The sequence below is a fragment of the Scophthalmus maximus genome, chromosome 1 (genome assembly GCF_022379125.1).
Source record: "Scophthalmus maximus strain ysfricsl-2021 chromosome 1, ASM2237912v1, whole genome shotgun sequence".
In the NCBI taxonomy this organism is placed as follows: Eukaryota; Metazoa; Chordata; class Actinopteri; order Pleuronectiformes; family Scophthalmidae; genus Scophthalmus; species Scophthalmus maximus.
This window is the reverse complement of record NC_061515.1, coordinates 8,209,705-8,225,233: the sequence shown is the minus strand read 5'-3', so window position 1 is coordinate 8,225,233 and position 15,529 is coordinate 8,209,705. Positions and strand designations below refer to the sequence as shown.

Genomic DNA, 15,529 nt, shown 5'->3' with positions numbered 1-15,529 from the left:
GCCAGGATCCCTCCCCCCCGCCTTCACCTCTGGTTCAAAATAATTGCACAGAAACTCACAAACATGCACACATACAGCATACATGGACACGCGCACACACACACACACACACACACCTACACACGCACACACACTTACACATTCACATGTACACACAGGAAAGAAAATGCATGTATGCCTACGCTCCTATGCTTCTACGTTTTTCAGATTGATTCACCGAGGTGAAAGGCCTAACGGGGAGTGGTTGTGGTTCTGAATGATAAATGCCTGTGTGCGCCCCGTGACATGACCTGTTTAGTCTGAGGCGAAAGCTGCCACGCTAATGCACAACTGTCAAGGCTCCAGATACAATCTCTGTGCGATTTCACTGGTTTGAATTAAATAGATGACAAAACTCAAAAATCCCCATTTAGGCGGCACAAACCATCTATGATCTGCATTAGTCAACAAACAAAACTGATGCCCACTGAAACACTGAACACTTTTATTCCTCTATTCTTAAAAAATCTTAATCTGTACATAGTGACTTCCTGCTGATATTGTCTCTAATGAATAGAGATTTTTTGGGGGGATGATATTTCCTAGTTTCTAACACAAATTAGATATATAAAAAGAATCCTCTTGTGGCTGCCACACAGTGAACATTTAGTTTTGTGTGTGTGTTTGTGTATTTGCCTCCTGAAGCCTTTACCCAGCAGTTGCTCCACAAACGCCTCGGGTTGAGGGGTTGGTCCCATGCCATTGTCCCATAACGGCCTCTCCTATAGAAAGCAGAACTTTGCATTTGAAATGGGACTCATGGGACTCTTTGCGGGATTCAGCGTCGGGCTTCCTCTCCTCATGGCTTAGTCAAGTTCTCATCTCTCATGCAATTCCTTTTGCCTGTGTGTGTGTGTGTGTGTGTGTGTGTGTGTGTGTGTGTGTGTGTGTGTGTGTGTGTGTGTGTGTGTGTGTGTGTGTGTGTGTGTGTGTGTGTGTGTGTGTGTGTGTGTGTGTGTGTGTGTGTGTGTGTGTGTGTGTGTGTGTGTGTGTGTGTGTGTGGGCGGGCCTTTTCCATTGCTCCTGCATTTTTTTTTATTTATATGCATTTTCTCCATTATGAACCATTCAAGCGACGAATACAACTCATTTACAGCAATGCAATATTTATCACACATTCAACTCAATTTTACAAGACAGATGTCGTCTATTTCACAGCAACGGGCAGGTGTGTGAGGCATTTTTTTTTAAAGGCCATAATCTGAAAGCCTTGCATTTCCTCTGACCAGCCTTTACTAGGCCCATGTTGACAATTGGGTTGCAGTCTATCTCTGATATACCCGGAGGCCATGTGGGCTAGTCATAAACTAGCCACGTTATAGGTGTATTGATTGGTCAACAGATTGCCTGTATCCTGTAAAACGCAGCTCTAACGCGGATGCCTTTATTAACCATGCTGGCAATGGATTTGTAAAACAAAACAAGTCGGATGTATATTTTAAATTTTATTCCACGTTTTTGTTATCATGTGTTCATGTGGTTTAACTCAGATTGAGCTTGATATCTCGGCTACTATTAAAGTCTTTAAACATTTAGATTGTAAACCAGGTTTCACAAGAGGCAATCAGACCTTTGCAACTTGTCTAAGGTGCGTCAGCTGCCAAAATCTGTCTCACCTTGGACATCACTTACCACAACTCACTTTCATGTAATTATCCTATATTGATTAAATTACACCCCTACATCTTTTTTTTTCTTCCTTTTTTTCTTTCTGTTTTTTATTTCAGCTTTTCTCTCAGCATAAGAGATGCTGAGAGAAATCAGCTCTTGGTACCCTGTAAAACACAACAGCAGGCGATGTGTGTGTATGCTTGTGTGCGTGAGAGAGAGACGGATCTCAGGGGGATTGTGCAGCTTTACTCCTCCAACCTCTCTCTCATCCCTCAATCACAATCTTCCGTTGCAGCCTTCATGCTCTCATCCCCCCCCCCTTTATTTCCCTCTGAGTCCTGTTGTCAACCTTCCTCTCCTCCGCCACACATGGTGATGAAAATGTGCTCTTGTCACTTGTCATATACATATATATATATATATATATGGGCCCATGAATGGGTATCGGAAATCTTGTTCTCCCTAATATCGATATCGGCATTGGCCCCCCCGAAATCTATATCGGTCGGGCTCTAGTTCTTACAGTAAATTGTGTACTATTCCATACAGATAGGCAAATACAGAACAACATCTGGAGGACATAAAACATGGTTGTGTTTTTCCGTCAACTGACATCCAATACGGTTGGATTAGTTTTGCCAAAAAAGCAAGATATAAATCTTTGTTAGATACTATTTGAAAATATCTATTTTAAGTTTTACACTGTAAACATTTTTTTTCTGTTGTGTCATCTGAGCTAGATGCATCTTCTGTTTTCTTCAAAATGTTGAATAATTTGGGATGTAATTTTGAGAAGTGTCTTATCCACACAAGCTTATTTTGATCATAATTAATGAATGGTTACTGTTAAACACTGGGTTGATAAGACATGGGGCGCTTCACTTACTCTCCCACTGCGTTATGCTTAGTTTCCCTGATGTTCATTTCTGTTTTAAACTCACCACTACATCGCTCCCTCCTGCTTTTTACACATTCATAAAGACGTCCTTTTGACAATATCCTGTCAATCACTCAGTCACACGATGCATCTCTCCTTTTTCCCTATCTCTCTCTCAGCTACATCTCCTAGAGACCCCTGTTCTTGTACAGTAATGGCTTTCATTTAGTTTAGTTTGTCGGCAGTCAGATCCCTTAGGCCCAGAGTTAGCTCCTGTTTTATTTATACTGTTTGTGTTTTGACATTTGTTTTAGGAAACTTTTCCAGTTGGCTTACTCACAGAGGAGACGCTGTATTCTGCATTAGAGTAACTTTGTGTGCTTTCTCCACATTCGTTCAGTCTGGGCTTTCATCCAGTAATGGAGATGCATCTGCTGCTGCGAGAATGAAACGCACAGGAACATAAATATGGAAAATGAATAAAACGTAAAACAAATAAACATCCATCATTGTCTCTGTAGATTAGAGGTAAGTTAGTCTTAGTATTGGATCGCAAGCCATGAAGTTGGGACAATGGCAAATGTAGAAGTATGACAAATTTGAAAATATCAGTAGTGGATGACTGAATGCATTCGGTCTATCTGTGAAAGACACACACACACACACGCACACCAGCTCACATCTTAATTACTGAAGCTTGATGGGTACTTAACCTTACCCCTTGCTGCTTATGCTAATGCAGAGAGGTCAGGTGTGTGCTGATTGGCTGGCTTGCTGTCAACTCAGCCAGAAACAACTGTCAGAGTGCAGATGAGAGGATGAGGGAAAAGAGGAGACAGAGGAGCAAGGACAGGGGAAATATGGGAGGGGGGTGGTTAGGGAAAGTAGGAGTGAAATGGAAAATAAATTGGTGACACTAGATTGAATTTTAATGTTGTGCTTTTGCTGTAAGTGCATAAAAGTTTAGCCAGATTAAACGGCGAAAACTCACAACGACATTTTAACGTTATTATTCAGACAGAGGGCATTTTGTCGGATCACCGACAAAGGTCATTGTGTTAAGCAGCACACAGAGCGAGTCATGATGTAGATATGTACATTTCCTCACTACTCTTACCAGTATGACCTCATCCTTTAAGCAACATGTTTGTTAAGGAGCATATGGCCAGCTCTGTGTGATGAACCCCCCCATGTAGCGCTCTGTATAGGACTGAGGGTGTTTAGCAGCAGGAAGAGTCATTGAAAGGACACACACACCCACACACACGGTTGTGGCTCCATTTCTGAGGACATTACATTTTTTCTCGTTCATAAGTGACATTAACACTCTTCGTAATGCAATTTTAAATGCATGTGCGAATGCACCCAAGACTCATCGAAGACACATATATATGGCCACATTATTTTAGCAGTGTGAGGCCATTTTGCAAATATGAAAACTGTGCTTTTACAAAATTAGACAAATACAACTAGAAGTGCGTTTGGAGAGCGCATACCTGTATTGCCATGTTAAACAAAAGTGGAAAAAAAAATCCACCATCCACCTATTTATCTGGATCCGGCCCAACATGTAATGGGTTCTTTCTTGGGTCATGACGCAACCCTTCACAGGATTTCGTGGAAATCGGTTGAGGAGTTTTTGCGTAATCCTGCTAGCCTCACCTGAAATCAAGCCTTCCTCCTGGTCTGCATGACCTGAACTTTGTGCTTGCTCGCTTGAGTGTAATCAAACGCACCAAGGTCAATTGCTGCAGAACTGATTATCATTAGGTTTTGGTCATTTGCCCAAGGGAGCATTTCTCCCAGGGAAGTGATCAGAAGTCAAAGGACTTGTCTGAACTTGGGATTTCAGATGGGCTCGGTCGTCCACATATCTTGAAAACTTATACTGTAAGTACAGTGTTTCTGTTGGAGCTCGAGATAAGCCTTCACGATGGCTACAGAAATGTACATAAGTCCTGTAATGTAACTTAATTTGAATTTTTGGTCATATTCAATGATGTAGACATGGACTTATTAAGGGCACGAGGCATTCGTGACATCTGCATTGTGGCGTATTTATGTGATGATGTCGCTACACTTCTACCGCAGTCGTGTACATTGTACTATAGAAGATTGCCGTCCTCCTTTCACTTCAACTTTGTTGTGAGAAAGCTGAAAAGGGCCTTATATAGGTCATGCACTGTGGACCATCTTAATGCCTAGAGTTATTTTAATGTCATATTTACAGCAATGGGGCTTCTCCCAGTCAACCTGATCAATTCAGTTGGACATTTAGTCTGGTCTAATTTGACTGATTCACTGTGTCCACTCAGCTGTTAAGAACCAGTATGTACTGCACAGCCCTCCCTACCATACATACAAACCACAGAGGTCATACATGTATGCATACACTACAGTTTGCTGTTGCCATTGCCGTCCGTGACCATTGGTATGTGTGTGTACATGTGTGTTGTGGGTGTGTGGTCTTGAGGCTACAGAGAGCGTACAGTTGACAGGGGGCCATAGAGATTCAGGGCGAGGTGCCAAGGAAGCCAGGGAGACGTGCGTGTGCGTCTGTGCGTGCGCTAGCACACCTCGTCCTCTGATCTCGGGGGACATCTGCTCCGGTCCGGGTCACTGGCAGCGAGCGCTCATTCGGGCTCAAAAGTATCACCACGGCAACTGCATCACATAATCCCATTCCATCTCATCCCATCCAGGAACTGTGTGCGACGTGATTGGCCTGTCCCCCCCCGGGGCGCCGAGGCGACAGATCAGGCAGTGTCTGCTTACTCGCTGTGTCAGCTATGGCTCTGAGTCTGTGGGCGGGGAGCAAGTAGCGCATTAAAGGAACGTTTGGCGCAGTTTGGCAGGAGACGGTGTGAATTATGCAGACGCACCCCTGCTGTGTGTGTGTGTGTCTGTCTGCTCAGCGATGCCAGTGCGAGTCCCTCATGAGGAACAGTGTGGGGAGAACAAGCTACTCTAAGCAGATAAATCCTTTTTTTGGGACTTCCGCTGTCTCACTTCACCCAGTCTTGAAAGTTTACATCTCTCTCCCCCCCTTTAAGTATTTGCTAGCATGGTTCCACCGCTACAGCCCTCCCTGTCTGTTTTCAAGATCTGTTTACACCAGAACAGAGAGTTGTAGTGGCTGGATGTTGTCCCTTACTTTCTGTAATGAAGGTGAAAGGCCTGTGGATAAAACAAGTAAACACACATGTACAATAATAACATGTTTTTCTGAGCATCAATAGAAGTACGGTTTCTCTGAATGTGCTGTTAAAACCCCTTTGTCTGTGGTGAGGCATCATATCCAGCAGGCTTTCTTCTTCCGTAATGTTTTTTCTTTTTTTTTTGGCATCTTAAGTGATTTGTTGTTACCTGCTCAACACTTTTGTGTCAATACAGAATTAGATAAATAAGTAAAGATGAGGAGACTAAAATAACCCTGATATATACAAACAGCTCAGACTATTCAAAATAATCATAAAACATTTCAGTGTCTGCCTTCATCCCTCGTCCCTTCATCTCCCCACTCTTCTTTCTCCAGCTTGAGCTTTCATCTCTCCCTCCATTCCTCGTTTTGTTTGTCTGCCTTCACCTTTCTCTGTCCCTGCTTACGCTGCTCTCTCACACCCCCTCCACCTCCATCACTCCCTGTCTTTGCTTTGCCGAAAGAATACAAACACAGTCTGAATTAAAACACAACTGACAGTTTGCATCCAGTTTCTTTGCTCCTCCCATGATTCCTCCCTCACTAACATACCTCCTGACTTTCATCCCTCCCTCCCTGCCTATCTCTTGCTCCAACTGTCAGGAGGCTTCATTATTAAAGATTCATGGCGGAGTCTGGGCATCTCCTCCAAAAGCTTTTGTCAGACAGACCGAGTGTCTCAAATCTCACTGCCACTAACTGGAGGTGACATGCAAACCCGCATACATCCACACGCGCGCACACGCACGCACACGCACGCACACGCATGCACGCACGCACACAACATGAAAAAAAAATATTTTTAGTACTTACAAAAAAAATTATTCACTGTACCTTGCCTCTGCTTATTGTCTTGCCAATAAACCCTTCACGTTGTGTTATACAATATATGACAATAGACACCCCTCGTCAGTATCAATAAAATGCTAAGTAATCACACAGCTTGTCAATTTTACACAAATGTATTCTCTGCAGTCACTGTGTTGGTCCTGGACCGGCCCACACCAAACATGCTGGACATCATTGGAACAGATGTATTTTGTTTTCATCCGGCCTAAGAATATGCAGCCCAGTATTCATCAGGCCTCTTTTCATGTTCTTTGGATTTTTTTTCTTGGAGGCCGTCTCTAGAGGTGTTCTTCGCACTTTTTGATCAGTCACTGAAACACCGATTTCCTCAGATAATCCTTCCAGATAATCCTGTTATTGGTAGTATGGCTCGTCCTCTACCTCCGAACCACTGCAGCTGTGTCTTCTCACATTCAGTAGCCTGCCGATGCCCTCGTGTACCCTCTTGCCATCTTTATGAAGTCTCACGATCTTTTTCAGACACGTGGAGCAATGTTTTATTAGACATCACCTAAATCAAAACAGAGAAAGCTGTGGAGTTCAAAGGTTATATCAAAACCAGGCTCATTAAATTGGCCAAAATTGCATTTCATGTGTACTCACATTAGTTGTACTGAGGTCTTATTTTGTGGCCTCCATTTTTAATGCAGTCTTGTTTTTATTCACAGATTAGATCAGATACCGTACTCTTCAACTTAATAGTATTGTTTTTGCCAAAAAACTGTGATTCTGCCCTTTGACCACCAAGTTCTAATCAGTTCATGTTTGAGTCCCAGTGGATGTTTGTGTTAGATGTAATGAAATATGCTCCGAGCGTTTCTGTCCTGTTCATGAGAATGAGACATACAGATGAACGGGCTGATGTCTGTGTGGACACGCAACCCAAAAACAGAATGTCACTGGCCATGGCTGTAGGTAGCAGTGAAGCATAAAAAACAAAAACAAAAAACTGTTTTACCTCTGTTAGTTAATCAGACATAACAAACAAGCCAATTATCTTAGTCACAGAGTCTGCATTGGCACTCTGGGATTTACCTTGAGCAAATTCTTCTTCATTCTCTCACAGGCATTCCATGAGGGAATAGTTTACATGCCACAGGGGAAAACAAACAAGGTTCTCCTTGTAGCAAGGAACTTTCACAAACATTGTTTTTCTTTGTCACATTGACCATAGGTGACATAGAAGTAACTGCACTTTGTTTGGCAAACAAACAGCAGTAAGAACTCTTCAGTTTTGATTTTCTAGCCCTTTTTTTCTTTTTGATATATAAAAACTTCTCAGTCAAGTTTGCTCCTCCTGATTTCCTTTGTTTTTTAATTGTTTCAGTTGAAAGGAGAAAACTCACATGGCTGGAATTGTGACAAAATGTCTTTGTTATCTAATGATATTAATCTCCTCTTCTGTCTTTTTCTTTCCAAATGTTTCATACAGAAAAGCTCAGGATCAGCAGAAGAAGGTGGTACTAGCAGGTTGTGTTCCCCAGGCCCAGCCACGTATGGACTACCTCAAAGGACTCAGCATCATTGGGGTATGTATATGCATGTGTGTGTGTACCTGGACTTACTTATCCGACAGTGGTGACCTGAGTAATGTAGGGATACGCTCATGCAACATATATTGTCCCTTTGTTGGCCTTTATTAATGGGCTGCCTTTGAGGGGTTTGTACAGACACACACGTGCAAACGCACACAGAGACTAAGATGGATTGACCTGTCATTCACCTCGCTGCCAACCTGCTGTGTCTGTTCTATTCTGGCCTCCCTGCTGCTTGGCGGATCAATAGACATCCCTGGGAGACAAAACTCCAGACTGCTAAGATGAACAGGGTGGGGAGTAGAAAGCAGGAGAGAGTATATGATTGAAGGAAGGAGGAAAAGTACAAGATAGAGGAAACGAGGAGTAGGGAAAAGAGCCAGAGGTTGCTGAAAAGAAAGAGAGGAAGCATGGAAAATTTGAAAGATGAGGCCTAACGGAAAGAGGAAACATGACATTGACAAAAATAACATGGACACCTGTTAAAGGAGTCTGCGCCTGCATATGACATTGACACAAAAATTGGTGTCTAGATCAGATCATCAACCCGCAGAGCTTCATGTTAACAATGTTTTAAGGGCGACAGAGTGCTGAAATTAATTAACTAGAATGTCTTTGAGTGTTAGTGGTTTTCATCTTGCAACATGCTGCCCCAGTATATTTTTGCTACCAATGCTACCAACCGCCCATTTTAAATTTGATGAATGCTACAGACAATGTTTCGTACATGAAACTACCAGCCCTAACCTCTTAGTCGACAAAACACAGAGGTTAACAGACAGACAAACAATTGTGTGGCTAAAAGGAAAAACTCAGTTAACAAACAGAATCACAGAAATATGCAGATATAACAACATCCTTTTAAGTAGATTTCAAGAGCAAATGTCCGACAGTTAACTGTGACAGAAACAAGTGATTTTTTCATATTAAGTTTTTTTTCTGGTGTATTTAAACATATGATATACAATTATTATTTGATATTCTTTAAAAGTCTGTTCACCTCAGTAATCACATGAGGGAACTATTTAAATCATTGATGATGATTGTTTTTCTATATGCTGCTACCCTCCACGGGTCGTCATCTCGAGTCGAACAGCCCTTAGTCTCCAGTATTCAAAATGAAGGGCCTTGGTGAAGGATTAATGATGTGTTTTTTTTGTTGTCAATTCAGTTCTGTAAACAATCATTCAAACAGCATTACATCAGACATTCCAACATTAATAAACATCCCAACATAAATCACATTTTTCCAAAAAGTCCATGTCGTTGAGCTGCCTGTATACAACATCCATGTACACAACATCCATGTTTAGTACAGTTGATTAATTCTTGCATTTCTAACAGAAACATACAGTTGTTCAAATGAGATAATATGAATCACCAAAGAAAACCTTGATCATGATCTTACATAATGCAGAATTAATATGCTTGCATATTAAAAAGAAAACAAAAAACTGCCTTGTTGAAAATGGGGGCAGATCAAACTGTCCAATGTTGATTACTGCCTCTGTCTTAAAAAAATGGGTTGGGGGAGGGGGGTATCGGCTCTTCAGTTAAATATCCGTTACCATAAATAATGTAATTCCATTTAAGTAAACACACCACTGTGTATTACAATTACATCAAAGTCAAGTGGCATGTACATATACTATAATTGTGTTGAGATAAATGGATTTGTGTATGTAAGAGCCTTCAGGGCGAGGAAGAAACAGCTGTGAAGTTTACCACTGCTGGTCCACACACACATACACAAACACACACTCATTGACCTCATGTATTCCCTAGCCCCCAACCTTAACCACCACATTTAAATTCCTTACCCTGAAGCTGAAGTTGTGAGGAATGACCAAAATAACTGACCAATAAAAAATCCTCACAACTGTAGGAAGACAAGTGCACACTGACAGACGCATGCATGGACAGGCACACACTTCACAAACACTGACAGTGGCATATGAATGTGCACCCACTCCCCTTGTGTATCCCCGGTAGTTACAATCAACCACACAATGGCAGTGACAGTTGGTGGGTTATGCAAATTAGATGCAAATAAGCAGTTGTGAATTTGTATATAGTGATTGCACTAACGGCTAGATGAGGGGAGTAGTTTAAAAAAAAGTGCTTCCTGTTGAATTCAGTCAGTTTAATCGACCTGTGTCAGCTTTTATGTGCATTTCTGTTGTGTTTTTGTTCTTGTGTCGTGTGAAGTTGCTGTGAAATGAATGACAGTGTGTTTTCTTTGTAAGGTACACAGACAGTCATGCAAGACCACAGTGTTTTGCATGTCTGAACTAGACATGGCACATCCTGTATCAGAGACACATTACACACATCCACACAGGCTAGGTGATCAGAGAATTACAGTGGGTAAGCAATGTTGTTATGTTCCACTCTTATGCTAAGGTAGAATAAAATAGAATAATGGTTTTCCCCTCATCAATCTACACTAGGGTCTGGTATTGTTATGGTGCTAAATCGATATTTTTATAACAGCACTGGTGCATTAATGGTGTCAGAACCAATACTATTTTCTTTAAAAAACATTAAATTGACGGTCGATGATAAGAACAGATTTTTTTCATTGCCAAGGCACGTTAGCATTGGAAATTTCAACATATTAACGGTTAAAAGTTAACCGGAACGTACAAATATAAAAAAGTGCAAAACAAATGTACATAACAAAATTCACATGATGAATAAAACCTAACCCAACTAAAGTAATGTAACACTAAATAACAAATTGAATGCTTAATACAGCGAAATACCTCGAGCTTCAAACTCCATCTTCAGCCGTCAGTCAGACGCCTCTCTAATTAATTGCATGTCCTGCAGAGAAAACCGTCTCAGATGGTGATGATGACGTACACACAGTGACACCCACACTGCCGGCTGATATGCTCGGCATGGGGTCAAGTGAGCAGTCAAACGAGGTGCATCCCTCTGCTTTCAAATGTATCTCATGTGTCGCCAGGTGCTTCATTGAGACTGACGTGTTCCCCCCTTTACGTGCAAGTGTTTTCTGACATTTGCATGTCCCGGAGTCGGACTCCTTTTGCGTGAAATGCAGCCACACGTTGGACCGTGTAGCTGTAGGCATTTAGTTGTCTTGTTGACTCTTGTTTGAGGTAGCTACTAGCTAACTCTAGGTTAATGTTCTGTGCTGCCAGAGCCATGTTGAGAGTGTGCAGCCACCAGTGTTAAGTGTAATGTTAGCTAGGCACGTGTGGTGATTTTTATGTTGCCTGTAAGCAGAGCAACTATTGTTTGAAGTGAGGCACTGATATCTGGGTTGTGATTCGGTCTGGTAGGTACTACTAGCTGTGTAGGAACCAACTGGAACTCAACCCCAGTCTACACCCAATGTCCCATAAAGACAAAGCAACATTTTGCTGAAAAAAAAAACTGAAATATCACATTGACATAATTATTCAGATCTTTTGCTATGACGCTTAAAATCTCCAGACCTCAGAAAGAGTGACCCACTATTGTTGGTCACCTCTCTTACCAAGGCCGTTCTACTGATTGCTCACTATTGTTGCCCGTTCAACTCAAGGTTTGAAGTGCAGTGCATGCTGAGATGCTCAGTTGTGAAGAGTGGTTATCTCAGTTACCGTAGCCTTGAAGTCAGCCAGCACCAGTGTGGCCATTCACCTCTGACCTCTCTCATCAATAAGGCGTCTGCAGAGCTGCTGCTCACTGGATGGTTTTGTTATTCATACCATTCTGAATATACTCCAGGGACTGTTGTGTGAAAATCACAGACCATCCTGTCTGATGGTCAAAGTCACTGAAATGATTATTTCTACAAATATTAACTGAAGCTTCTGACCTTTGGCTGCTTGGTTTCATGCATTGCACTGTTGCCACATTTGAGTGTGTGTGTGTGTGTGTGCTGGGTAATGGGTCTGGAGGCTTTAAAGGCTTGTGCTGAGGGCTACAGCATAGACGTCCAAGAATAGAGAAAGTGAGAGAATTAGACATAGAGCGGACGCTGGGAGGAATATAAGGAGTAATCAGTTCCATCAGTTTCAGTGCAGTTTCAGTTTGAGTTGCAGGATTTTCTTCACTAGAGGAAATGAGAATAACTCTTGCTTGATCACAACATGATTCTGTTTAATTCTCTCAGAGTTATTGCTCAGTTATCTGTATAATAATCTGTCTGCCACTCTCTAATTTTTTTTCTTTTTTCTGCCTCTGTTCTCATCCATGAATCTCCGCCCCCAGACTGTGTCTTTGTCGATACATGATATACGAGTTGTTGCAGCTACATGGACACGCAGTGGCATTTAAGAAATCTATATCACTTCATCCTTGCTGGGAAAAACCTCTGCATGGTCATATCTTTGTGCACTTGTTTGTCTGTGTGCTTACTCCACATTGCCTTGTGTATATTTACATGCCCACCTTGTTTAAATGTGGATCACTTTATGTGTGTTCGTGGGTCGTCAATATCCGGCTTTTGTTTGACCTTGTGGACTTGGGTTGTCAGCATCAATACACTTTTCCCATGTGTGTCTGTATCTCAGGTCCAGCAGATTGATCGAGTGGTGGAAGTCGTGGATGAGGCAGTTAAAGGTACACACACACACACACACACACACACACACAGACACACAGACAGACACACACACACACAGACAGACACACACACAACACACACACACACACACACAGAGACACATAAGCACTAATTGTATGAGTGAATGAGCAGCAACACATTGATCAGCTAATGCATGAATGAGAATCCTTTTATTATTGGAATTGGAAATGGAAGTTCTTAAGTAAGCTCAATGTATGAATGATTTTCAATAAAGTACAGTGTGTCCACTCATTGACAGAAGACCAGGAGGAAAAATGACTGGACTGTCACAATTAGGAATATATCACTTTCCTGTAGGAAAGTACAAAATCAAAAACGGTGACTGATATGTATTATGCGATTTTAAAACCAATTGATTGTGAGTCATTATTGAATTTGATTGTTTAAAGTGCATCTACAAGAAGGGTCCTAAATGAACACCTGCCAAAAGTGGCGACACACACTACGCCTATCTAGCCAACCATCTGACCATACCTCTAACAAAACATTGATCAATAGTCAATCAGAAGCAGAGTATAAATCAGAGGCTCTGGTCATGAGTTGTAGACGTTCATTTTTTCCGGGGTTTGCCGTTCACATTTGAACAGCGCTGTAGGAGATTGTCCAAGTCAGATGCGTTCAGCAGTGAAATTCACGGAACATTCGTGGACATTTGCGTTCTCACATACAGTCCCTCTGGAAATGTTACGGAAAATGTCCGGACTTCAGTGCAGATGTGGAAGAAGCTAATGCCTCACTTGTGGTGTTTCTGTCCCCGGCTCAATGGGAGCCTCTCTTCTTGTCCCTGAAGTTCAATTAATAGCAAATATGTTCTTGTATCACACCTGATACCTTATTTTCTCAAATAAATGCTGAAACAAATGTAAATGTGATACTAAAAAGGCAATTAAGTAAATTGTACTCATTTAAAAATAAATTAATCTAGTAGCCACCTTGGCCGGTTAGTTAAAAAAAGTTAATATCTGTCTACAAGAGTCCACTTATTGAGTTATATTTAGATTTCCGAATGCTTGATGACTTGATTTATTGCTTTTTTCATGGTTTTAAGGATGGAAAATGCACACAAAACTGTGACCGCATTGCTCAGTACGAATGGTGATCAGGGCTGACGTTGAGTGTGTTTTTGATCCTATCTGTCTTGCTCTCTGTGTAGCTGGTTAAGTGGTCTTCTCCGTCTGAACGGCCTCGCAGCAGGACAGACTCACATGGCAGTGATTAGGTCATCCATTTAAACTGTTAGTGAACCACCGCACTCAACAGTTTAATGAAGGTCAGAGAGAGTTTACAGTATGAGAGTGTCCAGTCAGGCTGTCATTCACCCCCAGCTGTTCTCTAATAAAGAACAGATTGAGTTTACACTATGAGTGACTAGTTTGCACTCCAGGCCTCACTCTAATGAAGGACGGCTGAACTGAGGATTCATTTTACAATGTGTCATCAACCTATAATCGTCTGGCTACACATGCTCGCACACAAAAACACAAACACACACACACACATTCCCATTCACACTCATACACTGTGACTTTTATTTCCCCTTTCTTCTCTATTATCTGCTCATTCTTCCCTTTCCTTCTTCCACCCGTCTCTCAGGATCTTCCAGGGTTTTCCCGTTTTCCTCTTCCCTCTTTCTGCCCTCCTTCCCTCCCCTCCTTCCTTCTTCATTCACCCCCTCCATAGAAACTAATTTCCACAGTATCATTACAGTTCTTTATGACCTCGTATAAACTGAGAACTGTTATTTCAGCTCGGAGGCCTGCGCATAAACCTTTAAGCTCGGGGATTTGCCTGTTGTAATGGCTACTAAAATACTTACTTCAGTGAACTGCTAATAGACACAGTTCTTTGCTGTGCCAAAATTGCTTGCAGGTATCTTTTCCACATGAGCACTAGTCTGCTTTTATGACCTTGGTTCTTGAGGCATGAGGCTATCTATTCTGCCTCAAAAAGAACTTAACCACTGTCACTGCAGGGTTCCTCACTACTGTAAATATCACATCTATCTAACATAAAGCTGATGGTTACTGCCTGTTGTAAATAGCAAAGCATGTTTTTATCCTTAAGTTATCTCAGGTTGGGCTGCTGAGCATGCACACAGTACTTAAGTAATGCCTGGTCCTGTGTGTTCGTACTGTGGTCACATTTTATTTTTTTTAGCTGTGCCAGATGTTGATGGTCTTTATCTTGTTTTATAAACAAATTCAGTAAAAACACGAATGGATACAAATTTCTGCAAAGACACCTAACCAGTTCCGCACCTTCATGATGCTTAGCCAACTGAAAACATTTGAAGATTAAAATACAGAGAAAATAAATATTAACATTTTCAATCAAGAAAAAAAAAACAGAGGCTAGTTTATGCATGTTTTCAATCATAAACCTCCTCCGAAGTCCTAGCTGTGTACCATTAATAAATATTTCATGCACCACTTTCTTTATGGAGCCATTTTGATTTCTTTATTGGCCCTCCCAATATTGATCTTCCATCACGGAGGTGATGGCCTCAGAAGATGCCATTTCACCTGATATTCTTTTATCTTTTGGAAACAGTTAAGATTTAGTGTATGTCTGTGACACAGACACTGGGGGCTGGAAAGGTTAGACTGGCTAATGTATCTACTTAGCCTCAGATCAGAGGCTATATTGGATCCATATAACCTCATGATCCTTATTTCACCAGTATAAACAAACTGTGTAATAATGCTGAAAAGTGTGAAGACGTTGTTGAAGGGACAGATAGGAGAAGAGGGAGGGAAGAGGAAATGAGAAGCAGGTACCGAGAGGCAAGTTGAGCCATTCACATATATTTGAAGTTATCT

At 41.6% G+C, this 15,529-nt stretch overlaps 1 protein-coding gene across 2 annotated transcripts in view; it reads left to right on the top strand.

The window, feature by feature from the left end:
• cdkal1 (CDK5 regulatory subunit associated protein 1-like 1) overlaps positions 1-15,529 on the top strand; it is a 195,511-nt gene that overhangs the window by 50,670 nt on the left and 129,312 nt on the right. For both annotated transcript variants that reach the window (XM_035629576.2, XM_035629575.2), the window contains exons 5-6: positions 8,008-8,104; positions 12,637-12,685. In XM_035629576.2, coding sequence (XP_035485469.2) covers positions 8,008-8,104; positions 12,637-12,685 — 146 coding nt within the window. The remainder of the gene's footprint in view (positions 1-8,007; positions 8,105-12,636; positions 12,686-15,529) is intronic.